This window comes from Canis lupus, chromosome 2 (assembly GCF_011100685.1).
Source record: "Canis lupus familiaris isolate Mischka breed German Shepherd chromosome 2, alternate assembly UU_Cfam_GSD_1.0, whole genome shotgun sequence".
Classification (NCBI taxonomy): Eukaryota; Metazoa; Chordata; class Mammalia; order Carnivora; family Canidae; genus Canis; species Canis lupus.
In genome coordinates this window covers 10724111-10746489 of record NC_049223.1, presented here as the reverse complement: position 1 = coordinate 10746489, position 22379 = coordinate 10724111, and the positions used below count along the sequence as shown (strand labels likewise).

General features: G+C 36.6%; 1 protein-coding gene across 3 annotated transcripts in view; it reads left to right on the top strand.

Moving 5' to 3' along the window:
• PLXDC2 (plexin domain containing 2) overlaps positions 1-22379 on the top strand; it is a 512014-nt gene that overhangs the window by 209765 nt on the left and 279870 nt on the right. For all 3 annotated transcript variants that reach the window (XM_038529866.1, XM_038529863.1, XM_038529864.1), the window contains one exon: positions 16696-16907. In XM_038529866.1, the coding sequence (XP_038385794.1) occupies positions 16696-16907 (212 nt within the window). The remainder of the gene's footprint in view (positions 1-16695; positions 16908-22379) is intronic.

The window sequence follows — 22379 nt, the reverse complement described above, 5'->3', positions numbered from 1 at the left end:
TGAGCCAAAGGTAGACCCTTAACCTACTGAGCCGCCCAGGTGCCTCGTCTGTTTGTTAGATTTTAGAGACAATGTTTTTGAACAGTTTTGGAAGTCTAAATGATAACTAAGGAGGACAAATTGAGAATACCTGATATGATATTCCAATAATTTCTAAGAATTCAGAACCTACCCTGTATTAACCAACAACTTACTACTATTTTTAAAATGAATTCTGTCCATTCATTCATGAAATGGTAAATAAAAGTTTAGTATGTACTAGTCTCTATTCTGTGAAGTTAAAGTATAAAAATATATAAAATACAGTATTTTGAGGTACAAATATAATTATGAATAATCGGAATATAGCAAAAGGAGCAGATCTAAGCAATGGGTCTATTTTGGGGGTGTCACTTTTTACATGGTAAAATATACATAAAATTTTCCATTTCAACCATTTTTAATTATAGGCTTCAGTGGTACTATGTACATTCACAGTGCGTTGCAACACAATCCTCACCACTGTGTTCACCAGAACATTTTTTTCAAAGATTTTATTTATTTATTCATGAGACACACAAACACACACACAGAGAGATAGAGAGAGGCAGAGACACAGGCAGAGGGAGAAGCAGGCTCCATGCAGGGAGCCTGACGTGGGGCTCGATCCCAGGTTTCCAGGATCACGCCCTGAGCCGAAGGCAGGCGCTAAATCGCTGAGCCACCCGGGCTGCCCTCACCAGAACATTTTTATTTTCCCAAATTGAAGCTCTGTGCTCATAAAAGAATAGTTCTTCATCACTTTCTCTACCAGTTTCTGGTAACTTGTACTCTACTTTCTGTCTCCATAAATTTGATTACTGTAAGTACCTGATTTATGTGGAATCATAATAATATTTGACTTTTTGTGTCAAGCTTATTTCACTTAGCATAGTATCAAGGTTCATCCATGTTGTAACATATCAGATTATCAGACTTTCATTCCTTTTATAGCTAAATAATATTTATATGTATGTATATATATACACATATACATATATACACATACACATATATACATATATAATTTATCTACTCAGCTAACAAATACTTGGATTTTTCTGCCTTTTGGCTAGTGTAGTATTGCTATGAACATTGCTATACAAGCATGGGCTTGGGGGGTTGCTTTTTATTTGAAAGTGATTTTAAGAAAAGATGCAAGAAAATGCAGATAAGTCTTCCATATCTTTTAAACCACATTTGAAATGTTAGCATTTTGTCCACTTTCCTTTGTCATTTGTGCTATCATTCATACATTTCTTCACTTGTAAATTGTAGAAATCACAGCTAAATTTTCCTGTCAAAACCAAATAATACTTCTACTACTATTACCTATAATACATGAGAATTGACTGAAATAATGCATAATGCTACATCTAAAATGTCAAAAATGAATATTTACCTTCTAGTGGATTGTGCACTTTAACCTGTACTACAGAGATATTAAAAAGAAATATTTAGTATGTGAAGTCATCTCAAAATTATATAATTTGGAAAGGATAGGATATGTTAATATTCTCCCTGTTTAGTGCTAAAGTTAATTGTATGCTTTTAGTATTATTATTTTCTGAGCCAAAATTTTTAACCCTTTTGATAAGGTCTAAAATATTTATATTAACCAATTTTCAAATTAGTTTTGGCTTATTAATGCCACTTTTAGATGCCTATGAATATAAAAACAGTTTTCTATGGCTTACTCTGAATGCAAATGATTAAACAAGAAAGTCTAGGATATATTTATCAGAATGTAGAATTTATTTTTTTTTAAGATTTTACTTATATAAGAAAGAGAGAAAGTGAGTACAAGCAGGGAGAGGGGCAGAGGGAGAAATAGACTCCCCGCTGAACCTATGCAGAGCTCCATCCCAGGACCCTGGGGTCATGACCTGAGCCCAAGGCAGATTCTTAACCAACTGACCCACCAAGGCACCCCCAGAATGTAGAATTTATAAAAATGTTTATAAAGTTTAAAAACTTATAAACAAAGGGTAATGTGCTATCATTTTATCCCGTAGCCCAATATAGATGATGATATGGATCAAAGAAAATATTTGACTGTACTTTAATAAGGATTTTGCCTGTTAAACAAAAATCTCCCAGTTAGGAATAAATGAATGCGTACAGTTCTTTCTGTAGATAAGACAATTTCTCCAGAAGATTCACTAGGCTATTATGATGTAATTGGCATAGTTTGACAGAGGTGGATATATTTTCACAGCAGCAGGAGAACCATAGTATAATGTTTTAACAGAAAGTTTCTCAAGGGACAGAAGCTTTTTTCCCCACTTGCAGATATATTTCCAAATGGCATATGCTAAAAATAGAGATATAGAAAACCATGTTTGTTGAGTGTATAGCCAATAACATGGAAAAAAATTGTGTGTAGTGCTAGAATAAATAAACTATATGCATGTAGGCGCATGTGCATGTGCACGGACTCGCATACACACTTTTTTGTATAAAGATGCGAGGAGGGCAGCCCGGGTGGCTCAGTGGTTTAAGGCCGCCTTCTGCCCAGGGCGTAATCCAGGAGACCCGGGATTGAGTCCCACGTCAGGCTCCCTGCCTGGAGCCTGCTCTCCCTCTGCCTGTGTCTCAGCCTCTCTCTCTGTCTCTCATAAATAAATAAATCTTTAAAAAAAGTTTTTTTAATAATAAAGACACGAGGAGACATGCAGAGAAATATCCAGGAAGTATATTCACTAAGCTGATAATTCTGCCTCCTGCACCTGGAACAGAATAATAGGTATTTAAAATTTTCTCTTTAATGATTTTTTCATATTAGATGAAAGGTAATATTTTAATTTAATAACATTCTAAAGCCCTTTGGGTTATTTGCTCTTTTAAATGAATAATGATTTTTTTTATGTAAAATGGGGAGTTACTTACTCTAAGGAAATTGTGTAAAGTCTATCGTTTATGGATTTTTTAAAACTGGAACACGTTTTCTTAAATCCAGGTTTTCATATATTGCTTATTTGTATGTAAAGGAAATAATTCTTATATTAGTATTGTTCTGAGCCCTAGTGAATACATAAAATGTGAGAAATGGCAGTACCCTGGCCCGCAGTTGTTGCCCAACAATGAAAAGTGTTTGGTTTGTAATTATTTTATGAAATTCAGACTATTACTTGGTTGTGTACTAAAGTCAGCATACCTGTAGAAGAGAGGTTTTGCCTAAATGCACATTGTAGCAAGTACTTAAAGCACAGACTTTTCCCGTTTATCTGCAATTTTGTTTGTATGGATAAAAAAAGTACCTATGAAAAGGTAAATTCCAGAGAAGAAGGGGAGGGAAGCAATTGGATCCTAAAAGGCTCAAGAGTGCTGCTCATCTAGGGGACTGAAAGTTTACTTGTTGATTCTGTCTCGCTTTGGTAGCTTAATCCTCAACTGTGGTTTGTATATTTTAGGAATATAGCACAGAAATTTAAATCTAATTTTAGTACAGTTTTCACTGTCTTACTCTCCTTTCTAATGTAATTTTGTTGATTGTGGTTTATTTACAATGTTAGTTCAATTGCATAATCAGCATAAATATATGCAATCACACAATTTAATTAGGGAATGTTATTTAGGAAAGTAATGACTAAATCCAGACATTTGTAACATTTCAGAAATTCTTGAGAACTTTATTTTAAAACTGCCATTTGAATGACTGGCAGTTGGTATTCCAATTTAGGTATGTCCTTTTTTTTTTTTTTTTTCAAAAATAAAGTGAAAACATCTTGTCAAATTCAGTAGAGTAAAATAATAGTATTACAAGTAGGGTACAGTTTGTGAAAGACCAAAAAGTTCTTTTTTTCTTTTTTAAGATTTATTTATTCATGAGAGACACAGAGAGAGAGGCAGAGACATAGGCAGAGAGAGGCAAACTCCTCACAAGGAGCCCTATGGAGAACTGGATCCCAGGACCCTGGGATCACCACCTGAGCTGAAGACAGACAGATGCTCCACCACTGAGCCACCAAGATGTCCCTAAAGACCAAAAGTTCTTTTTTTAAAAGATTTTATTTATTTATTCATGAGAGACATAGAGAGAAAGGCAGAGACATAGGCAGAGGGAAAAGAAGGCTCCACGCAGGGAGCCCGATGTGGGACTTGATCCCAGGACTCCAGGATCACGCCCTGAGCCAAAAGCAGATGCTTAACCACTGACCCACCCAGGCATCCCAAGACCAAAAGTTTTTAACTAAATTTATGCTAATGTTCAAACTTTCTATTTCCCATGATTTTCTCAATTTTTGGCTTAAAGTTTCCCATTCTTAGGATAGAGGCTGTCTAGAACATTTTTTTTGTAACTAAAAACTGTAAATTTATGTAGAGAAATATAGTTTTTTCTATGTCAAGATATTTCACCCCTAATACTAGTTTGATTTAATCATAAGGGAACCTGAGTAAGTGGATGAATTATGCAAGTAAATACTCAAAAACTACTTAATGAAGGAAATACATCTCTGTACATAAGGTATTCCATATTTAACTAAAATAACAAAGTGTCAGTTTTGTTTGAAGAATTATATGCTTTCTGCTGTAACTAATTTTTATGAATCCTTGCTTCACAATGCCTTTGATATTCAGAAGCATAAATCTTTTTCCTGTGACTTTTTTTGAAAGAATTTTTTTGCAAAGTTATTTGGAGATAGCAAAGCTAAGTAGTTTTGCCCATTGCTTTGTGGTTATAAGGAAGTATGAAGGTATATTTCAATAAATATATGAATCAAATGTGAGAAATAAAATAATGGGAAATATTTTTCTCTACTCTATTAATCTATCTGAACACTTTTTAAAAAAAAGATTTTATTTATTTGTTTGTGAGAGAAACAGAGAGAGAGAAGCAGAGACACAGGCAGAGGGAGAAGCAGGCTCCCTGTGGGGAGCCTGATGCGGGACTCCATCCCAGGACCTCAGGATCACACCCTCAGCCAAAGGCAGATGCTCAACCACTGAGCCACCCAGGTGCCCCTCTATCTGAACATTTTAAAGGATTTTGGAGTTACAGTATTGCAACACTGATCGTTTATTTGATGAAGTTCTTATATAGACAAAGAGGTTAGAAAAGTATTAGAAATTGCACAGAAATTGGCAGGGATGCTTCCAGTTTTCTCAAGATATAACCCGACATACTTAAGTATTCAAGATAAGAATTTAAGCACAGAAGTGAGATTATGGTAAGCAATAGCTGTCATGATAGAAAACACCAGGTCACCACCCCAACCATGTCATGATATACCCCAGGGGAACAAACAGACTGGATAGCCTGAGCAGCTTTAGTGAACATTTATTATAGTAACAGAAAGGAGCACAAACTCTCCTGGACAAGCTCATAGTCATTTGTAGAGAAATGGCATTAAATCAATATTTACAAGAAAAACAGCAATAGGTTTGAGTACAGTTCTATGAGATCACTTTAAATTAACTCTCCGTAGGAAAATTGTATGGTGGTAGTGATGAAAGATTTCACCGAGTCAGAATATTTGGATTTGACCTTCAGAAAGTAGAGACTTAGGTTTTTCACCCCCCTCAGTATAGAGTTAAAACATTGTAGGGGTGCCTGGATGGCTCGGTAAGTTAAGGGTCTGACTCTTGATTTCAACTCAGAATCTAATCTGGTCTCAGCTTTGTGAAATTGAGACCAGTTTTGGGCTCTGTGCTCAGCAGGCAGTCAGCTTGAGATTCTCTTCTTTTTCCTCCTCTATACCCCTCCCCCCACTTGAGCACGCACACATGCTCTCTCATTCTTTCTCTCAAAATAAGTGAATAAATCTTTAGAAAAGAAAGAAGTGAAGCATTATAGAAAATGTATAAAATAAAGATATGCTATGAGAACAAATCAAAACCCTAGATGCTTCCATCCTGTATAACACAGAAAGAAGCACTGATAATACTATAATGTATTTCTTTTTCTTTTTTTGCTCTTCTGAATTTGTATATATGTATATATTTCTTATTTTACCTAGTTCAAATCATATTATATATAGGTTTTATACTTATACATTAAGTCTTTTTGTGCATATCAAAATATTTCCACAGTATCAAATCTGAGTTATGCTGCAGATTGTAAATTTACCAATATGAAATGTTTATTAAAATTAGAATCTAGCTACCAATATGAAAGAATAAAATTCTTGCTTCAAAAAAAAAATCTCTATCAAACATTGATGAGTACAGTTTTAGAATAAATCTTTGTGAACTTAAAAATAAAACAAAAAAATCTTTGTGAACTTAGTATATGAAAGAATTACGTTTTTTCTTTTATAATGTTAAATATTTTAACATAATCGGTATTTATATTTACTTTGTTTTGAGTTATCTATTTATGACATGTCTTTTTTTTTGAAGACAGATCTTTAAAAATTTATTAGGTTAGACATACTTGTATATATTCAGGTAAACCAAATGGGGTGCATGAGGTGGCTCAGTCAGCTAAGTATTTGCCATCAGCTCAGGTCATGATCTCAGTGTCCTGGGATCCAGTCCCACATTGGGCTCTCTCCTTAGCCAGGAGTCTGCTTTTCCCTCTCCCTCTCTCCACCATTTGTACTCTCTCTCATGCTCTCTCTCTCTCTCTCTCTCTCTCAAATAAATAAAATCTTAAAAAGAAAAACAAATAAACCATACATGACTGCCATTTTGTTGATCAAAACATTGAATTAGAAGTGCACATTGCATTAATCTTGATATGTGCTATTGATATTTTTTTTCTGCTGGTCTTCTAAATTTATATAAAACTAAAATGGAACTTTTTGTTTTTCTGCCTGGCATTCTTAAACGACTTTCTATTATGTTTGTGTGTTTTGTGTAATGACTGAGTCTCAAAGTTGAATATATTAAGAGACTGTATTTTGTTTACCCTGTATTTTCAACTTATCACAAAGCAGGGAGCTCAAAAGTATAGATTTTGTGGTTGTATTTTTCACTTTTATCTAGGAATGGTATTCAACATTTAACAACTGATATCCGGCTTGTCCTAATGGGAACAGACCTTAGGGTTGATCTAGGTGTTTATTCCTTAACTGTTGGAGTAGATGGAAAGCATTGCACATTATTTGGGGACAAGTAGGGAGTGGAGGTGCAGTTAAACTATTGATTTGTTCGGGTTGAACTTTGTAATCAGTCAAACTTCAGAAAAGTACTGCTGGATTTCAGTCTTAGAATATGGAATGCTATTTTAACTAAAGTCATTTTTTAATAAAAATGCAGGCCCTGAATAACCTTATATTTATAATCTTAGGGGTATAACTTAAAAAAAAAACATAAACAATAAAGATAATTTTGTGATGAGGAAATTGCAGGTGTTATTGACCACTTGTTCAAGTCCACACAAATCTCTAGTGGGCATTTAACCTATAGAAATTTGGGACCATTCTGATAATGGTATGGCTTGATTTAAATCAGATAAAATTTATAAAACAATCTGATAGAAAAGCATACATTGGCTGTCATCTGTGATCATTGGCTAAGTCAGCCTGGGCTCAACATTGGGCCATTATGGATTCTGACCCCACAAACTGAGTATGGTCTGATGACAGTATGTGGTGAGATTGAGTATATCAGACATCTGGCAGCCATAATTTAATATAAGACCCTCAGTGATTTGGGCCCTAGGCATTTGGACATTATGTTTGACACTGGGCACCATTATACCAATTGATTCCATCTGGCATGGTCTGGCTCAAAAGACTCAACATTTTTTTTTTTTTAAGAGAAGCTATTGGCCATGACTAGTCCTTGTTTACAGAATTTTCCACCTCCCTTGGCAGGCAGAGTTACACTTTTCATGCATTCAGGCTTAGCTTTTAGGACAGAGACCTTATTTTAAAACAGGCCATTTGGGAGCCCTGGGTGTTATATGCAAGTGATTAATCACAAAATTCTACTCCTGAAACCAATATAATGCTATATGTTAACTAAATTGAATTTAAATAATATCTTTTAAAAAAATCAGGCATTATGAATATAGGCAGCAAGGGTAGTTTAGGATAGCTAATGATAAATAGAAGTATTAAGGTATTTTTACCAAATAGTTTTACTTTTTTATTGTGCTATGGAGACACTCAAGTCCCATAATATGTGAATTTTCACAAATTAAATAGTAAACCTGAAAATAATTGTATTTAATATTGGACCCAAAATAGTCCAAAATATGTTGACAAGATATTTAGCCAGTGAGTAGATGATCGACTTTTATAGGCAAGAGGGGTCATAAAGAGCTACAAAACTGCTCCCTTTCATTTTATAGATACAAGAGGTCACATACCTAAAATTTCCATTTGGTTTCTCGGCTTATGATGCAGTGTTTTCTAGAGAAGATCTCAAAGACCTTATTAAAAGATAGCTTCTCAGATTTAATTAAATGCTATTTTCTCTGTTTATAGATCATTTGTAGAGTATGGTTCCTATGGAAATGAGTTTATTCTCTAAATCTGACAGATTTATCTGAAAAATCAGCAGATGGCCTGAGTTCTTTGATAATCATCTTTTTTATTATGAAACAGGAGGTTATCTTCCCAGTAAAACACATGTGAAATCTACTTGAAGGAATTTAATTTTTCTTTTAAATTTTTGCTAGGCATTTAATTAGAAAATCCTCAATTAACAAAAAAATCTATCATTTATTTTCAAGTACTTCCCAGCCTTTCAAGTTATAATAAAAATATAATCAATATTAATGTGCTCCTACTATCTTCTCTGTTTTTATACTAGCAATGTTTAATTTCCTTCCATCGACAGTCAACCTGATGAGATATATTCTTTTTTTGCTTTCACATGCTAGATTTTTTTCCAGATTTTTGCTGTTTTCAATAGCACATTTTATCTAATTTATTTTTTTTCACTTAGTTTGTTTCTTTGTGTCATGTTGTCAACACTGGTGACAGATAGCTAAATTGACCCCCCAAAAGATTAATCAATGGCCAAATAGATGATTAAGACCAAGCCTCTGGATCCAGCTCTGGTTACTTTCCTAGCCTATCAGTTACCACATATGCAACAATTTTCTCTTAGGTAAGATAGATTAGTAACAGTACATGACAAATACATCAATGTGTGCAGATGTTTAGAACAGTGCATTGTATTTAACTAACCCTAAATTAAGGTTAGTTATTATTATCAATATTATTATTATTATTAAGATTTTATTTATTTATTCATGAGAGACACAGAGAGAGAGGCAGAGACATAGGCAGAGGGAGAAACACTCCCTGCAGGGAGCCCGATGTGGGACTGGATCCTGGGACTGCGGGAGCCAAAGGCAGACACTCAACCGCTGAGTCACCTAGGCGTCCCAGTCTATTATTAATTCGAAATTAGAAGCCATGCATAAATACCTCTTTTAAACTGTTAACAAAGTTTTATTCTTTGTACTTATTGTTAATACTTTAGTAAATATGTAGCACAACTTAAATGTGCCTTAAATCTCATTGATAAATTTTTGTGAAGCCAAGAATGCTTTCCATAGGATTCCATTTTTGTGTATAGAATTTTAAAGTTTTATTATTTTATTTAATGGTAAAATTAGAAAGCTATCAATACTTCAAAATTCTAGAGTAATTCTCCACCTATTTCAACATTAAAGTTGTCCTTGTTTCATCTATATCATAACTTTTCAATCTCTCTGGGTCATGCCTTGATTCTTCAAAGACATTTGTTGAATTTCTTACAGAGTTCATTAACCAAAAAGAAATGAGATGATAAACTGTAACCATAAGTGTTGCTGAGCATCACCCAACAGGCCAGTGAGCTATTTTTGAGTCAAACTCATGTCAGAGAAATAAAAGCTGTTGTAGATTTGTTTTCTGTAATTTTCTCCTTCTTCCACCCTTTTATCTGGCTACTCAGAAAGGTGGTTAAAATCTTAAGTTAGATAAAAGATTACACACATAATCTTTTAAGACATTGTCTCAGGTAAGCAGCAACTTGGTCAATCATTCATTTACTTATTCATTCACTTGTTATTCCGAAGATTTTAGATACTTAGTATATGTCAATGCCCATGCTTATAATGATGGGACAAAACATGTAATTAAGATAGAGTCTCTGATCTGAAACATCTGTGTGTTAGGAGTCTTCCTAGGCCATCCCAACATTTGGTGATACGCTAGGAGGTCTCATGTGACTTAGCATAGAGTTGTGGTCATGGCTATGATTTATTACAGCAAAAAGATACAAACCAAAATCTGCAAAGGGGATAGACACTTGGGGCAGTGTCTAGGGGAAACTAGGGAAAGTTTCCAAGAGCACTCTCCAGCAGGAGCACACATGACACATTTAATTTTTCCAGCAACAAACCATAATGATGCATGTAAAATATTATCAATGAGGGAAGTTCATTAAAAATTCCATGCCCAGTGTTTTTACTGGAAACTGTTCATATAACCACCTTCTGTTTAGCATGTACCAAGAGTCCAGACTCCCAGAAGAAAGGCAGGTGTTCAGGATAAACCATAGTGTTTGCCCGAACAGTTTAGCCATAGTAAGCCATTCTTATCTGTTAGAGAATAGCGGGAACCCTCCCTAAATCTTGTTTCTAGGTACTTAGCCAAGGCCAAACTTCTAAGACATTTTCTAAGGATAGCTGTCTTAGGCCTTCTGAGTTAACTCTTTTCTGATAAAATCATACATTCAAGTGGGGATAGAAAAGTGTTTCAAGAGTCAGGTAAAAAGAAGAATTGTGTTATAATAGAAACCTCAACTAGACTCTGCCCTGGAGGAGTCAAGGAGTCAAGAGAAGCTTCATTTAACAAGAGACTATTTGAGTTGGATCTTTAAGAAATTGTGAGATTTCCTGAAGCGTGGGGTGAAAAAGTATTCCTCCATGCAAAGGTAACGATACTCATTGCAAGTAAAGAAATAATTGAGAAATTATATGTGATGGTACCATAGGGTATGATGAGGGCAGGAGTGTAAAGAGAGGGAAGAGTAGTTGTAGCGAGAGTATGGAGTGTTTCTAGGTGGTAAAAGATGTGGATGCTAAAAAGCCATTAGTAGTTTTAATCAGAAGAGAGAAGCAAATAACTGAAAGGTGTCTCTTGTAGCAGATGGAGGAGAGATTGGAGAAGGAAGAGTTTGAAGACAGTAAGATCAGATAGGAGACAAGAGATGATGAGGACAAGTCCCAAGGCATGTGTGTTGGGACTAGAGCATGAACCAAGGGGGCTCAAAAAATCATGCAGGAAGCTTACAAAGACTGTGAATGCCTAGGGCCTACTGGAACACTTTAATATCTCTCAACAGAATATCAGTATGCTTTCTCTTCTGGTAGTTGTCTAATATTGTGATGCTGTCCATGAAAACCTCAAATCCACTGTGTAGTTAGTTCATCATTGGACATAGGCAAGGATATAAGCATTTGTATAGAATTTCTTCTTCACTTCCTCAATAAATTGAAATGCAAAACCATATGGAAGAGGCTACCTCAGCCAGATCATCTCATCTATTCTCAGGTGAATCTAGCCAGCAAATCTGTTTGCAGTGAACAGTCTTAATGTTTCTGCAGAGGATTCACAAGGGTGATTTGGTTCACTTGTATAGACCAAAATGCCTGTCAGAAGCTATACAAATAGGGATGCCTGGGTGGCTTAGCAGTTGAGTGTCTGCCTTTGGCTCAGGGCATGATCCCGGGGTCCGGGGATCAAGTCCCAAATCGGGCTTCCTGCAAGGAGCCTGCTTCTCCCTCTATCTATGTCTCTACTTCTCTGTGTGTGTGTCTTTCATGAATAAATAAATTAAACATTATTTTTTTTAAAAAAAACTATACAGCTAGATCCCAATTACATAAGATGCATTTCAAATTATGTAGTTACTTCTTGGTGGTTGGGCATGTATTGTGTGTATGATTTATATGCAAGACACAAGATATATAGTTAAAGATGGTTTCAACATATAGCTACTGGTTAAATGTGAGCTACTTTAGTAAATTCATTCAGTGAAGACACAAATATAAACATAATAAACATATCCAGTCCAGCAGAGTTTTCTTGCCTTTTGTTTTTATTTTATTTTATTTTTTAATAAATTTTTATTTATTTATGATAGTCACAGAGAGAGAGAGAGAGAGAGAGGCAGAGACACAGGCAGAGGGAGAAGCAGGCTCCATGCACCGGGAGCCCGACGTGGGATTCGATCCCGGGTCTCCAGGATCGCGCCCTGGGCCAAAGGCAGGCGCCAAGCCGCTGCGCCACCCAGGGATCCCTTTATTTTATTTTAAATTATTTTACAGTGTATGATGGCACAAGAGAGACTTGGAAGGTTTGCAAAAGGTAATATGAGGCTATACATGAATTTCTTGTTTTTACTCTCAGATTAACTAGACATTATTGGGTTTCATAATAATGCTCTATTTGGAATGTAATGAAGTACCTTCTCTAGTAATAGTTTATCTGCTATTTTAATCAAATAAAATGTCTCAAGAATATGTTAAGAACAATTTATGTATTATCTATACACAAAAATATATCTTTCAGCTTTCTCTCATATCCAAACAGGAATCTTTAGATATACTTGATATTTCCATGAGCTATGTGATTAACAACTACAGCAAAATATGTTGGAAAAAATTATCTTTGAAAGTTTTCCATCAGTGGTTTAATTAACATACAGTGGACAGAAAGCAAACAATCTGTTCAGCCAGACTACTCAAAGATCCCTCCTGTTGCTTTTGTTTTCACTACAGCTAGGAAGGGAAAAATTATATTACATATATCCCTTTAGCTTGTTTCTGAATAATTCGTTTAGGTAGTGATTTAAAGATTTAAAATATTTTTATGAGTTTGGAAGCACATGAAGTGCATAGGAATAATTTACAATGTAGATAACCATGCCGTGGTTTTGCCAATTTTTCTCGGTCTTTATTTCTGTAAAACATTCATTCTTGACTTGTTTTATCTTGTCTAAAAATCAGTCTTAAATGGGATCAAAATCTAGCCAATTTCATACTCCAGTCTTGATGAACCATGGAGTACTGAATTATGAGCATATAGGAATGTTTCTTATTGTTCACAACATAAGCAGAGAAAAATAATTAGATCTAAAATAGCAACCAAAAGAAAATTCACAGAACCCAAGCCCTAAAGCTCACAAATTTTCTTATTAAAAAATTCCTCAGTTCCTTCCTTAGATCCTGTTTACTCTTTGTAAATATGAGAGCCAGCAAGTAATCAAGAGACAGGTTTATAAATTTTAAGGTAGCAAATTCTAGGAAGAGCAAGCATGTCCATGATGGAGACAAACCAATCAACAGCTGTAATAGCTGTTAACGTGACCATGAACAAAAAGAAGAAAAAATAAAAAATAAAACACTACAAAAAATTGGGGAGAAAAATCCTCACCAAAACCCCACAACTATCTAGGGACTTACCTCATTAAGTGCCAAAGTAAGCATGTATGCTTGTCTTATGCAGAAGACCTCCCTGTATGTGAAATTTACCTTCCTCAGTAATCCTGCTGAAGGGTTATTTTGAATGTTCACTACAAAAATAATTTGACACATTAATCAGACATCCCAAATTTCAACTTAAGTGGTGTTATAAAATAAACTGAGGCATATTAAATATTTCAAGAATTTACCTGAGCAAAGATCGATTGCAATCTGGCAGGGCTGAGCTAGAAATAGTCAAGGGTGCTCCAAGAACAGGAGCTAGGGGAGAGACTTGTATAGAAAAAAAGGCAGAAGCAGAGCAAAAAAACTATCTGATTGGCTTAGGCAGTTGTCTGATTCAGAGAAGCCTCATTGGCTGTGTGAGACTGGCTATCCTTTGGTTTTGATTTCTTAACCTGGAGGCATTTGTAGGCCTAGGTTTTGGCTTGCTTGCATAGGCTACTGAGGTATCAGAACCCCCTCAATCTAATGGTCTCTTTGTTTAATTTAACGGTGGAGAATATGGGCTTTATCACCCCTTAGTTTTGAAGCTCTTTTTCATTTGTTCTTTAGGGTAAGAAGGCAGGAGAAAAATGAAAAAGGGAACTCAAGAAGTTGAGAAGTAGACTTTCTATGCAGACAGCCCCTCCAGTGTTACTTAATCTGACTCTCCCTGCCCTGTGCAGGGATCACAACGGTTAGTGTGATGTTACTGGCCCATAGGCATCAGGGAAAGGTAACCTATTTTGTCTTATGTTAAAAATCTCTGGAAAGATAATAATAACATTAATATCAGGCAGTTAATATCCAACAATAACACCATTCCAAAGAAACCAAGAGTTGTTTTGAAATGCTGTTTTGAAGATTTTAATAAAGATTAATTCTTTGAAGTTCTAGGTTGACTTCCTGATTTACATTTTAGAGGAATGACAAACCTCTGTTTGGAGTTGTTCCCTTTGTATGATTTAAAAAAAAAAATCATTTATAAATCCAGGAGCATTTAATCTATTAACTGCATTATATCTTATCTATATTGATATTCTAACAAAATTTTTGTATAGATTTTCAGTTGTTCTGATTATTTGTATTCAGATAGCCACCACCCTCAGTGCAAAACAAACGCACACCTCTAAAGTTAACCTAAGTGCTGGGCTAGCAGGTCTTACCTGGGTATTATAAAAACTTTATTGCTTACTTTTGTTGTAAGCTGCCTCATATATTTTTGGTAATGAGGCAGAATATATAAATAAAACAAATAAAATTGCTTTATGTAGCTTTGCCTAGAATCATAGGTCTTAAAGCCTGACACATCCTCAGGAAAAGCTGTCTGCTTTCTCAAGTAAGGTATTTTCATTCCCATTTAAATATAGGGCAACCAAAGCACAGAGTTTTGTAAATTATGCTGGATCCCTTATCCAGGAAACCTAACAAAGAATTCCACCCAGGTCTTTTGAGTCCTTATGCAGTATTTCCTCCATTACTTGACTCTGTCTGGTCCAATCATTGTTGCTCCAAAGAGACTGTCAACAGTTCATTTATCCATCAGTCAGTTAACAGACATTTATTCAGCACCATTCAATGGCCAGTGGCACAACAGTGTCAAAAAAAGAAATATTTTCAGGGCACCTGGATGGCTCAGTGGTTGAGCATCTGCCTTCGGCTTAGGTTGTGATCCCAGGGTCCTAGGATTGTGTGGGGAGCCTGTTTCTCCCTCTGCCTATATCTCTGCCTATCTCCCTGTGTCTCTCATGAATAAATAAATAAAATCTTTAAGAAAAAAACATTTTCTATAGTGATGATGGCAATACTCATTAGACATGATTAGTGAATATTTATGTGTGGGTCAGTGGAGGGGACCACAATCAACCTTTTATATACAAGAGATTTTTCAGCCTTACAACAACTCTGAATCGTGCATGGTACTACATTTTTCAGGCTCTTGGATTTCTCTTTGTGGAGCTCTTGGCCAATTCTGTCTTTGTGGTTCTTTTCAGCTCTACCATTTTGTGAGCCCATGGAAAAGTCTAGATGACCAACATTATGATGGTACTTTCTCTCTGGGCTGTATCCACCAAGACATGAAGCACTGGGAGATCTTTTAATCTCATGATGAAACCAAAGAATATCCTTCCTGTCTAGAAGAATTCTTAGTACCTTTCTGAGTTGAAAGGGAAATACTGTAGACCATTTGTGTGTGATTAGTAGTGGTAGCCTTAACTTAGTTATCAGAGTTCTAAGTAGCTGATACAATGGTATTATAAGTCTCATTAAATACATTTTCATTTCTTGGAATGTTCCTCTATTGAGGGCAACATCACAGCTATAATTAAATCACTGCTCTCTTAGCCCTTTTTGAACCTGTATCATGCCAGTTATAAAGCCTGTCAATTCATATCTCTGGGTAATAGTTGCGTAGAAGAAGGCTGTTCTTCTTGGTCAGAAACTGAATTTCCCATATTCAGTTGAGATATGAGATATACCTTCCCCTGCTTGACCTACTGAAATGAAAGACCAGGAGTCATGATTAAATCTTATTTTCCCTCCTGTAGTAGTAGGATGAGCTAGGTCAGCAAGGCCAGTCCCTGCAGATGGCTTTAAAATACCTTTGTGATTTGGTCTCTTTGCTTTCCCATCCTTTTCTCTAAGTGCCTATCACTATCATCCTTCACCACCCTGACAAGAGTCCAAGGTGAGAACAGCACAAATGAACAAGAGCATTTGTGATGCCTCCTGAGGGTGTTACTTATTAAATGAGGTAGGCAATGAACCAAATCTGACTTGTGAGCTACAAGGCAGGTTAGCACATTTACACAAAGATCATTCCATATATTATTTAACCCATTCGAATACATTGTTGTCTTTCGCTGTCCAGCAGAACTTGTGTGAAATGAATATAAACTCGCAAGTTAATACTGTCTGACTTTTATTTTCATATGTGCTAAGAGTCTCTAGGTTTCATTCCTTTGTTTGGATTGTAGCTTGTTTTCTGAGAACAACTAGAGAATATTTTTGAAGGGTGTGTGTGGAGGACGAGGAGGGAAGGGAATAAAAATGCATTGCTTTAGGGCTGCACATCTGTTTTAGGGACTCTGCTGGATCTCCACATTAACCATTGTCACGACTTATGGCATGTTTTAAAATTTCATTCTACACAGAGATGTTCTTACCAACTCAAAATATTACAATTAAACAGATTTCATTGTTAGGAGTTAGTTTCCTATCTTCATGACTGGCAAAATTATTTTTCTGCTCTATTAGCTAAGCAATGTGTATGACTCATAACAAGTGGTAACTCATTATTTTATTTCTTGTTCAAACAGATTGGCAATATCAAGTTGCTCAGGCCTTCCCACAAACAGAAGAGGAAGTGGAAGTGGACACACATGCCTTCAGCCACCGGTGGAAAAGGAGCTTGGATTCTCTCAAAGCTGTAGACTCAAACCGTGCAAGCGTGGGCCAAGACTCCCCAGAGCCCAGAGGCTTCACGGACCTGCTACTGGATGATGGGCAGGACAACACCACCCAGATTGAGGTAGGTAAATAACCTGGGTAACTGAAATGGATTGACGAATCTATTTTCTGTGAGGCACCCAGCTTCCATCTATGTATAGTCTCTACCTTCAGCTCAACTGAGAGCTTTATGATTTTTTATAAGGATCAATTTAACTCATTAATAAATAATTAGTTAATATTTAGTAATTCAGTAATCAATAATTATAACTATATTAAATAAGTAAATACATAGTAACTAAGCCATTTAATCACCCATGAGTTCATTTACTCATGAAATGGACAAACATTGGCTAGATGTGGTGATGACAGTGAGGAGACTCAAAGCAGAACAAGATACAGCACCTGCCTGCAAGGAAATCCCTGTGTAACAAGATGAGCTTTATGCTATGTGATATGTACAAGGATATATTCAAGCTGTAGTGTGGCATGGAGGAGGGAGATGACCTGCTTGGGATTGGGGGTGGGACATTGTCAAAGACTCTTGTCCTGGGAGTGGGCCTTTAGGCAGGGCCTTGGCAGATTGAGAGGAGTTCACCAGGTTGATATCCTGTCAGTAGTGAGAAAGATTGCTAGCAGAGTGAATTGCACCTGCAATGGCTAAATCTTAGAATGCTAGGGCACCCTGGAGAGTCTCATGGAGTGACCTCCTATCCCAGTTTACTGGTGGTGGAGTGTTTTTCTGGGGTATAGCATTTTCAGTCCTAAAAACAAGGCAGTTCTGGGCAAACTGGAATGGTCAGTCACTCTGTGACTATAAACAATTCTTTGTTATGGTTGGAGCTATGAAGTGGAAGGCAGAGGGTTGGAGATGGGTTTGAGGAGTATGGAAGTTTGCTGAGGACACATTTTAGGCAGACTGTTGGGTTGCCCAGAGGCCTCAAGGGTGGTATTGCATTGCTTAAATTTCCATAGTCCTTAGCATTGCAAATCATAAAACATGATCCTGTTAGTCTACTAGATCTAACGAAAACAAACAGGTCAATCTTATGGAAAAAAGCAAAACCACCCAAATGAGAATAGAAGCCATTTATTCAGTTTGCTCTAGAGAGAGTCAACTACCATCACTTCCCTCTGGCAGAAACTCAAAAGCAGGCAGGGGAGTGGGAAAGTTTCTCACTTAAAAAAGGAGAGAAGGATGGGGCACCAGGTTGGCTCAGTTGAATAAGCACCTCACTTTTGGTTTTGGCTCAGGTCATGATCTCAGGGTCCTGAAATCCAGCCCTCCTGTCAGGCTCTGAGCTCAGCACTCAGCGGGCAATCGGCTTAAAGATTCTCTCCCTCTGCTTCTTCCCCCACCGTGCACATGCACACACGTGTGTATGTGTGTGTGTGTGTGTGTGAGCTCTCTCTCTCTCTCAAGTAAATAAATACATCTTTAGAAAACAAGAATCTTCAGGTATGCTCTCCTTGGAAGTTGTTGGCACAGAGAAGCTGGAGATGGTCTAATTAGAGGCAGAGCATCTCACGTGATTGATTTGGGGAGCATATTTGGCTTTTACTGAGTTGGACCTAGGGACCAAATATAGGAAAGTCCTGCCCATTCTGGGCTGATTGCCGCTGAGGTTATGTTTTGGCTCCCTGGACTGGTAGAGGTTGGAGATCAGAGTTCTGTTGTCATTGGCCTGTCATTGGCCTGTCTGGCCATTGTCTGTTTGAATATTCTTTCTCAATCTGAAGGTTTAGTTCCTCTTTTCTCCCAAGTGACAGGTTTATACTTTTTCAGAATGAGACAAGATTCTTTTTTACTGCTCTGAAGTGCTCATTATTTAGGAAAAGAACTCAACTCCATGAAACAGACACTACATCGTTCTCCAAATAGTATCAAGGCATCATTTTGTTCCTGCATAGTAAGAGGAATCTTCAGAAGATCTGAAGCACAGGCCATTGGGATTCTGTGTATGTGAGAAGCCCAACAATTTTCAAAACCCCTCTCCATCCCCTTAGCTAGTATGTGACTCTGGTGGTCCCTGGCTGCCCTAGCCAGGTCCCTTAACGGGCAACAGAGGATGTGCCAGGAGCACAAGTCCTATAATATCTGTAAGAGGCTATTCTGACTCCTGCAGAGTGCCTGCTATTTTGGCAACAGTGTTGTTATAGCAACTTGAAGAGGGCAACCTAATTCTTCCCTGAGTACTCTTTAGCTGGGGTGCAGCATAAAGAAAGGAGATGAACAGAAGCAGAGGTGTTTACATCTCTGCCCAGGACTGATGGCTTACTGAGATTGAAAGGGGAGAACACACATTCCTAGAACTCTGTGCAATCTCTATGCAGGATGCTGAATTTTCCTCATCATTCATAAAATAGAAAATCCCTTTGCTCAGGGATGTATTAACAATCCTCAAAGTACAATCCCAGTTGTTATTATAGACATGATCTTGTTATTCAGCTAGTTTTTCTCTTTTTCTACCTTAACAGAGGAGATCACATAATGTCAGTGATTTTGAATCAGTTAAATTAAAGAGGAAGGATGGTGATGGTACAGGGAGCTCTGTGCTGGGTAACCCATTGGTGCTAAGATCTGCTAGGCACTGTATGGATATCATCTTGCCTGGCCCTTATGTCAGCGTAGTGAGGTTTGTGTCTCCAGGTTCACTGGGCAATCTCAGTAACTTCTACATGAGGCCAATTTCTTCCCTAAGCTCTTCCATTAATGAACAAAGGGGCTGGTATTTAAACCTAGGCCTGCCCAGCTCCCAAGATTTGTTCTTTCTACTTGATTTTGCTTCCTCTAATGTAAAGATAAGTAAATGACACTTTGCTTATGTAATGATTGTGGACCATGGCAATACCCGCATATTGATGTGAGAGGAACTCCAGAGTTTCAGTCTGGCTGGAAGGAGACTTCTCTTGAGGTTAGATTTCATAACAAGATGGCCACTTTTATTTGAAGAATTTATTTGTTCTGATGGGGTTCTGGGGATTGGTGGAGATTATTGGGGACTAAAGTCCCATAAGTCACTCTTTGGCACTACCTCTAGTTCTGAAAACAAAAGCCTACATCTGAAACTTCTCTGCAAAGTTTATTTATCCTGGCCCTTGAAATGGCATTTTTGAACATTGTTGTGTTTCTTTTGGGGAAAATATTTTTGCCTGATTGAGTTAAACAGAAATAAGGAAGAAAGGAACCAAATCGTTATAGAGTGGCTACTCTGTGCCGGGCATTGTGACAAGGTCTTTCTTATCTCTTAGGAATAAGCATTTTGATTTATATCACTTAATATAAGCAATGAGCATGAAAGATTATGTGTGCTTTTTCCTTTAGATGCTTCCAGGGTTGATGTCAAGAATCAGAATTATTTTGTCTCAGAGTCCTGACTATAGTGGTGGCTGTGAAAATAATTTGTATCCCAGTGAGATTTCAGCCACCCAGAATGGCATTCCTGTGTGCATGTGCTCTTCTGCTTCTGCCATTGTCTAGACTTGATACCCCACTTTCACCAAAGACAAAAACAAAAGACAATAGCATATTTACTATTTTGGCACAAATTCATTCAGACATAAACAAAGGCTGTTATTCTCTTAACTTGGTGACAGTATTTTTTCTGGCTCTACACAAGAACAGATAATGGAAGGACTGGAAAACTGAAAAATTCTTCCAGTTGAAGTTTCTTGTTGTTGTTGTCATTGCCTTCTTTTGTTTTTGTTTTAGTTTTGTTTTTTTAATATTCTTCTCATGAAGATGTAAAGATGTTTGAAAATGTTTGTATTTCCTGATGAATAAGTAGGGGCTCAATAGTTGGCAAATGCCTCTGTTGATCTGAATGTTGACTTATGCCAGACCTTTCTTTGTTCTTGTATTTTTTCTGTCCATGTGGACATGTAACCACTTGTAATTCCTTTAGGAATACAAGGGCTTCCAAGACTTTTATGTAAGGCTGAATCTCATTCATGATTCAGCCGTGTTCGAGCAGGTATCAGCGAACCCCATGACCCAGGACACATGCATGGATGAGTAGCACACGTACCTTCACCTTGTTGCCAACTGTTCCTTTCTTCATTGGCACAGAGCTCTTGCAGGATCAGTGGCACCTTATGGAAAGGGGAGAATCTGAGCAGCGTTTGGTGAAAATACTTGATCCTCATGAAGATCAGTTTCACCAGCTGACCACTCGTCACAGTGTCAGTAACTTACAGTTCTTTGCCTTAGGAATCTGTCACAAATTCCTTCCTAACACACTGAACCAAACATGGAGTTTCTGTCTCGTAGTCCCATGCGATATTTTGAGCTTCATTTTCCTTGTCTTGGGACAATGAAAATGTTTCTGAAAAGGATCGTCAACTGTGATTTTCTTTCTTCCTTTATTTTTATTTTATTTTTATTTTTATTTTATTTATTTATTTATTTATTTATTTATTTATTTATTTATTTTTATTTATTTTTTTGCTTTGATTCAAAAGCACCGGGATGACTTGAAGAAAGGAATATTTTCTAATAGTGTTTATGGGTCATATAAGTGTAGCTCCATGATCCAGACTGACTCAGAAATTGTGAGTGAGCCCAGTGCCTCTCAGGTGTTGCATATGTGGCCAGACAACAGGCCACACTGAGTTGTAGAGAGTTAGGCCACAAAGCAGATTTTGCTATTGATTTTGAAGATATAAATGTTCTGGAATATCTTAGATTAAATTGAGTTGCCTACCAACAACATGTCTTGTGGATTTCTCATTTGGTACCAAATTAAAAATTGCAGGCATACCCAGCAATTGTGTCATCTATGTTCACATTAAAGCTCTTATCTGAGGAGGGTATAATTGAGAATGGTCAGCAAATATGTGTGCTGAATATAGCTAAAATCCAGAAATCAACTGGTTTTCTTCTAAATGCTTATGTAAAAATTCTTTTGATTTTCTGCTATAGCGCATTTAAAATTGTGTCTGCATCTTATTTTTACAAATTTTGCAATACATTTCTTTAAAAAGTTAGCAATTGTTAATTGCTGCACATAAGGTTATTATATACACTCTAATATTTTATTGTAGTCCATAATTAAACCATTTACTTGAAAGGGAAGAAGTCACTAGCAAGTACTTAATCTAAAAGAGATTATGATTGCTTTGATGATTATTTCACAGAGAAAAAGACATTCTGTAATGCCCCACGAGGGCAGAATCTTTCTGGTATGTTTGCAGCATAGAGAATACATCAGAATATTCTTAGGTAATGAAAATCTTATTGCTTGTGTGTCTCAAGTCTAAGTAAGCTTTCTCAATTTCAGAGACCTGACAATCAAAATAATGAATATGAATATAGGGCAGTAATAAGACACTCATCCCATTTCACAGAAATAGAGTAATGAAAATTAGCAAAATATTGCCATCCTGATTCTTTCTTCGGGCCACTGTTCTGCTCAGTGAACCATAGAGGATAATACTTACATATGAGAATAATGTGATAGTGCAGATTTTTGACATTTTCCAAAAGAAAGAAGAGTACCACTTGATAGTGAATAGTTCTGCTACTATATTTATTATGAATGTGTAAAGCTGGTGT